The sequence below is a fragment of the Eimeria mitis genome, genomic scaffold (assembly GCF_000499745.2).
Source record: "Eimeria mitis Houghton genomic scaffold, Emh_scaff717, whole genome shotgun sequence".
NCBI lineage: Eukaryota > Apicomplexa > Conoidasida > Eucoccidiorida > Eimeriidae > Eimeria > Eimeria mitis.
This window is the reverse complement of record NW_013575226.1, coordinates 1-5,907: the sequence shown is the minus strand read 5'-3', so window position 1 is coordinate 5,907 and position 5,907 is coordinate 1. Positions and strand designations below refer to the sequence as shown.

The following is a 5,907-nucleotide window of genomic DNA, read 5'->3' as shown; positions in this document are numbered from 1 at the left end:
CTTCGGCGGGTTCTGCGGGGGCCCCCTGGGGGCCCCCCGGGGGGGCCCCCTGAGGGGCCCCCCTGCGGACGTCCTCCAGGACTTGCGAGGCCCAGGACTTGGCGTCGGCGTGGGGAGGGGGCCCCTACGCAAAAGTCAACCCTAAACCCTAAACCCTAAACCCTAAACCCTAAACCCTAGATGGTCTTGTTCGCCTGACATTCGAAGCCTCTGCAAGAGCATCCGTGCGCCCCCCAGCAGCCAGCTTAGGGTTTAGGGTTTAATCGTTTATGAGGGTTTAGGGCTACGGGTTTAGGGTTTAGGTACATGAGTTCATGCTTACTATCTAGGGTTTAGGGTTTAGGGTTTAGGGTTTAGAGCTCGCACCTCTTGTAGGCGGGCAATGGCTTCAGGGAGCCGAGCCGATGGCAGGTAATGTGTAGCGAACCCTGAACAGTAACAGCAACAAGCAGCAGCAGCAGCAGCAACATCAGCAGCAGCAACACCAACAGCAGCAGCAACAGCAGCAGCAACAACAACAGCAGCAGCAGCAACAGCAGCAGCAGCAACGGCAGCAGCAACAGCAGCAGCAGCAGCAACATCAACATCAACAGCAACAGCAGCAGCACCAACATCAACAGCAACAGCAACAGCAGCAGCAGCAACAGCAGCAGCAGCAGCAGCAAACCTGTTCGCATGAGGTCTGCTGCTCTCAGTCTCTCTCCCGTGAGGGCCAGGAAGAGCCCCAGGCCGCGCGGCTTCGCCGCAGCGAAGGCCTGGGTCATACCGGCGTCGGGGAAGAGCCCAATGTGAACCTGAAGCAGCAGCAGCAGCAGCAGCAGCAGCAGCAGCAGCAGCAGCAGCAGAAGCAGCAGCAGCAGAAGCAATGGCAACCAGAAACCTGTAGAACAAGGTGGCGGGGGAGAAGCTGCTGCAGCTCAACTGCTGCTCACGCAGCAGCAGCAGGCGTAGCAACAGCAACTATTACAGCAGCAGCAGCAACACCAACAGCAGCAACAGCAGCAGCAGCAGCAGCAGTACTTCTGGCATAGAGAACAAGGTATTCTCCGTGCAGACGCGAAGCCCCCCGTGTACAGACAGCCCAACGCCGCCCCCTGCAGCACCACGCATAGCTACGACCCCAATAAAACTTTACTACAAGCTGCTGCTGCTGCTGCTGCTGCTACTGCTGCTGCTGCTGCTGCTACTGCTGCTGCTGCTGCTGCTGCTACTGCTGCTGCTGCTGTTTAGGTGGCTGCTGTTGTTGCAGTTGCTTCTGTTGCTGCGGCAGTCGCCTGTGGTGGTGCTGCTGCATCATATGGTGTCGCTTGGCGGCGCAAGGTTGGTGAGGAGGTTTTCTAGGGTTTAGGGTTTAGGGTTTAGGGTTTAGGGTTTAGGGTTTACCGAATACAATGCCGTCCCACAGAGCAACGACTGGGGGGCCCCGCTCCTGCGCGAGGTAAAAGTTGAGCGCATACTGAACAGAAAAAAAAGAAATGGCGGCCTCTGGGCTGCCGGCGGCGATGGCCCGCACGTCCCCACCTGTACATACACCCCAAACACACACACAGCAGCAGCAGCTGCAGCAGCAGCAGCAGCAGCAGCAGCAGCTGAAGGTGCAGTGCAAAGAGCAAACTAAGAGAATATACACTAACTGGAATAGTGAAGACACAGCAGAGACAGACAGAACCTTCTCTGTATGTCACAAAGACAGATGCTGCTGCTGCTGCTGCTGACCGTTGCTGTTGTTGCTGTTGCTGCTGTTGCTGCTGTTGCTGCTGCGATCTGTTGCTGCTGATACTGCTGCTGCGGCGGCATCTTGCTGCCGCGTCTGCTGCTCGTGTCTCCGGCACACTTGCTGCTGCTGCTGCTGCTGCTGCTGCAGTTCTTTGTGTGTTGCATGCTCTTCAGCGAATGCAGCAGCAGTTGCTGCTGCTGCTGCTGCTCCTGCTGCTGTTTAGTTGACAATGTGGTGGTTTAGATGGAGTGTGATGGGGAGAAGTTGAGGGTTTAGGGTTTGGGGTTTAGGGTTTGAGTGTAGTGAGGGTTTGGGGTGTATATACACCTGGTTTTACCTGCACAGAATACTTTATCTCCCGCCCCTTTTAGGATGATGAGGGCGTTTGCTGCTTCTTCTCGCTCGATAGACAACAGCAGCTGCTGCAGCTGCTGCAGCAGCGGCAGAGACAAAGCATTGCGACGCCGCGGACGGTTCAGGGTCACCGTATAGACTGGGGGGGCCCCAGGGGGCCCCCGACGCTCCTCTATCAGCAAAGCTCCACCTACCAACACATGCGAACTGCTGCTGCTGCTGCTGCCGTTGCATGTGCTGCTGCTGCTGCTGCTGCTGCCGTTACTGCTGCTGCATGCGCTGCTGCTGCTGCTGCTACTGCTACTGCTGTTGCTGTTGTTGTTGCTGCTGCTGCTGCTGCTGGAGCTGCTCGGTAGACTGCTGCTGCTAGCGGCGCTAGCTATACCGATCCGGCTACCAGAAACAGAGAGCCACATTGACGAGTGTTGCTGCTGCTGCTGTTGCTGCAGTGGCTGCGGCTGCTGCTGTTGCTGCAGTGGCTGCGGCTGCTGCTGCTGCTGCTGCTGCTGTTGCTGCTGCATAGCTGCAGGAGGTGAGAAGCCACGAAGGCCACCAAGGCGCCCGCAGATACGGGCCCCTACTGCGCTGCGTAGCGCCTTCATCGTGCTGTTGCTGCAACCCTAAACCCTAAACCCTAAACCCTAAAGTTCCAGTAAGTAAGAGTTGTATGAAGACCGCGTTGTCATAGAAGGCGTCACATTTCATATCGGATTAGGGTTTAGGGTTTAGGGTTTAGGGTTTAGGGTTTACACTGCTCTGCTCTCGACGGAGCGAGCGTTGCCTGTAACCACCGAAACTATGGCTGCACACTAAACCCTAAACCCTAAAAACTAAATTTATAAATCCAGAAGACATCAATACACAAACAAATTGCCTACTAACTGCCTCGCTCACCGAGGGTTTAGGGTTTAGGGTTTAGGGTTTCAGGGGCCCCAACAGTGGGGCCCTCCACTGCAGCAGCAAACCCTTTTCTGCGTAAACCCTAACACCTGAATATTAAATTTTATTTTTTTTATTTTATTTGTCATTGAGGGACTGCTGAGAACCGCAGACAATCGACTCCCCTTGGAGCTTGAGCCCTAAACCCTAAACCCTAAACCCTAAACCCTAAACCCTCCATCGGGTTTCCAGGGGTTTGTTCCTGCTACGTGAGGGCCCGCTACCTAAAAGGATAGTTGCGGCTTCTCTTGAGGGGTTTAGGGTTTAGGGTTCATGGCTTAGGGTTTAGGGTTTAGGGGTTGGAGTGTACGTACACCCGAAAACCGCCACAATGCCGCACGATCAGGCAAGCAGCAACGACGGCGGCAGCAGCAGCAGCAGCAGCAGCAGCAGCAAAGGCCGTCGCCGCAGCCGCTCACCAGAGGAAGAGGCACTGCAGCAGAAAGACAGCAGCAGCAGCAGCAGCAAGCACTCTGGCGGGAGGAGCAAGCACAGCAGCAGCAGCAGCAGCAGTAGCAGCAGCAGCAGCAGCAGCAGCAGCAAAGAAGGGAGTGGGTCACGCAGGCCTCATGATGAAGCCCATAACAGCCACCACCACCATCACCACAGCAGCAGCAAGCACAGCAGCAGCAACAAGGAAAGTAAAACCGGCAGCAGCAGCAGCAGCAGCAGCTCACGCGGCAGCAGCGGCAGCGCGGAAGATGCGAAGAATAAACACAGCAGCAGCAGCAGAAGCAACAGCAGCAGCAGCAGCAGCAGCAGCAGTGGCCGCGCAGCCAAAGAAGGAGGTTCTTCTAGGATGCCTCGCGAGGACAAGGACAGCAGCAGCAGCAACAGCAGCAGCAGCAGCAGCAGCAGCAGCAGCAACGATAAGGACACAGCCAATGGCAAGAGCAGAAGCAGCAGCAACATTGCGGAGAGCAGCAGCAGCCAGCCAGCAGCATCAGCTGCTGCTGAAGCTGAGGGCGACAGCAGCAGCAGCGACGATGACTTTGGTGGGCCTCCGGGCTAGCCAAGCTCTAAACCCTAAACCCTAAACCCTAAACCCTAAACCCTAGGGCCCTGTAGCGAGAAGAGCCCCGTGGCCTCAATCCATTCAGGGTGTTTCTTTCTGGCTGCTCTGGGGATATGGAATGCAGGGATATCGTTCAGCGTTCAGGGTTTAGGGTTTAGGGTTTAGGGTTTAGGGTTTAGGGTTTGTGTGTGTTTCAGGCCCGAAGCCCGTAGAGGCTACAGCGGCTCGAAAGCAGAAGCGGCGGCGTCTGCGGTGCGAGGGTTTGCTGCTGGAGCAGCTGCCATCGGCTACAAAGTACAGCAAGAGTTTCATGCACAGAGAACAGATCACCTTCGGTAAACCCTAAACCCTAAACCCTAAACCCTAAACCCTAGAAACAGAACTTGTGTTTGCTGATAACGCCTGCAAGCAGACCACTCACACAGAACAGCAACCTTTCCCAGCTAGAATACACAATTTTATGTTTTAATCTTTACGCTCTAGGGTTTAGGGTTTAGGGTTTAGGGTTTAGGGTTTAGGGTTTAGGGTTTGTTGGTTGCAGTGGTTGCGAGCGCTGCGTACCGCTTCATTCTGAGCGGGTCGACGGACGGGCACATAAAATTTTGGATGCAGAAAGAGGGGGGCATTGAATTCGTCAAACACTTCAGGGCTCACATAGGTACGCTAGTTACTACACAGCTAGCTAGCTAGCTAGCTAGCTAGCTAGCTAGTTGGCTAGCTAGCTAGGTAGCTAGCTAGCTGGCTGGCTAGCTAGGTAGCTTTGTGGGTATTTGTTTGGGTAGCTAGCTGGCTAGCTAAACAGCTATCTGGTCGCAGATGTGGCTAGCTGGGTCGAGTGGGAGCTGGGGGAGGGGCTAGCTAGCTGTGTGGCTAGCTGCGTGGCTAGCTGCGTGGCTAGTTGCGTGGCTAGCTGCGTGGCTAGCTGGGGTATAAGGCCTCTTTGGGTGCATGCAGGGGAGCTGTACGGGCTGTGTATTTCGAGAGAAGACGGAGGAGAACACGCCGCCTCTGTTGGCGCAGATAAAACCCTCAGGGTTTGTTCACACTAGCTGCTGCTGCTGCTGCTGCTGCTGCTGCTGCTGCTGCTGCTGTTGCTGCTCCTTGCGGCTGCTGCTGGGCACTGCTGCTGCTGCTGGTTCTTGCTGCTGCTGCTGCTCTTTTTTCTGCTGCTGCTGCTCTTGAAGGGGCTGCTACATCAGTATATTAATACATTAGTTAGTATATTAAGGAATATATGTATAAATATAAAATATAAATAAATATATAATACATCCAAATAAATAAATAAATATAATAAAACCCACTACTTAATTAAACAATTAAATAATTAATTGATGTATTATAATATTTCATTTATTTATTTTTGTGTGCAGATATTATAATGCATTAATAAATAAATAAATAAATAAATAAATAAATAAATAAATAAATAAATAAATAAATAAATAAATAAATAAATCTAAATAAATAAATAAATAAATAAATAAATAAATAAATAAATAAATAAATAAATAAATAAATAAATAAATAAATGTATTATAATATTTAATTTATTAATTTATTTTTGTATACAGACACTATAATGCATTAATAAATAAATAAATAAATAAAATATTTTAATACATTTATTTATTTATTAATTTATTTATTTATTTATTTATTTATTTATTTATTTATTTATTTATTTATTTATTTATTTATTTTTGTATGCAGATGTTTGACGTTCCTAACTTTGACATGGCCTGTCTGGTTCGTCTGGGGTTCGAACCCTGGGCGTGCGAGTTTGTCTCTAAGAAGGGGGAGGCTACACCGCTCGTTGCAGTGTATGTACACCCGAAAACTCAGCCAATATGCATGCATGCACGCATGCATGCATGCATGC

General features: G+C 51.5%; 3 protein-coding genes across 3 annotated transcripts; 2 read left to right on the top strand and 1 right to left on the bottom strand.

Moving 5' to 3' along the window:
* Nucleotides 1-269: 269 nt before the first annotated feature.
* EMH_0020520 (uncharacterized protein) lies at nt 270-1,031 on the top strand (the record flags this gene model as incomplete). Its single annotated transcript, XM_013501593.1, has 2 exons — nt 270-275; nt 423-1,031. The coding sequence occupies 2 exons, from the start codon at nt 270-272 to the stop codon at nt 1,029-1,031; spliced, it is 615 nt and encodes a 204-aa protein (XP_013357047.1).
* Nucleotides 1,032-1,372: 341 nt separating this feature from the next.
* On the bottom strand, nt 1,373-2,673 carry EMH_0020510 (3-hydroxyisobutyryl-CoA hydrolase, mitochondrial precursor, putative; the record flags this gene model as incomplete). Its single annotated transcript, XM_013501592.1, has 3 exons — nt 1,373-1,521; nt 1,717-1,884; nt 2,055-2,673. 3 exons carry the CDS (start codon nt 2,671-2,673, stop codon nt 1,373-1,375), a joined length of 936 nt encoding a protein of 311 aa, XP_013357046.1.
* Nucleotides 2,674-3,341: 668 nt separating this feature from the next.
* On the top strand, nt 3,342-5,074 carry EMH_0020500 (CG3511, related; the record flags this gene model as incomplete). Its single annotated transcript, XM_013501591.1, has 4 exons — nt 3,342-4,005; nt 4,223-4,360; nt 4,567-4,683; nt 4,980-5,074. The coding sequence occupies 4 exons, from the start codon at nt 3,342-3,344 to the stop codon at nt 5,072-5,074; spliced, it is 1,014 nt and encodes a 337-aa protein (XP_013357045.1).
* Between the last annotated feature and the right edge of the window lie 833 nt (nt 5,075-5,907).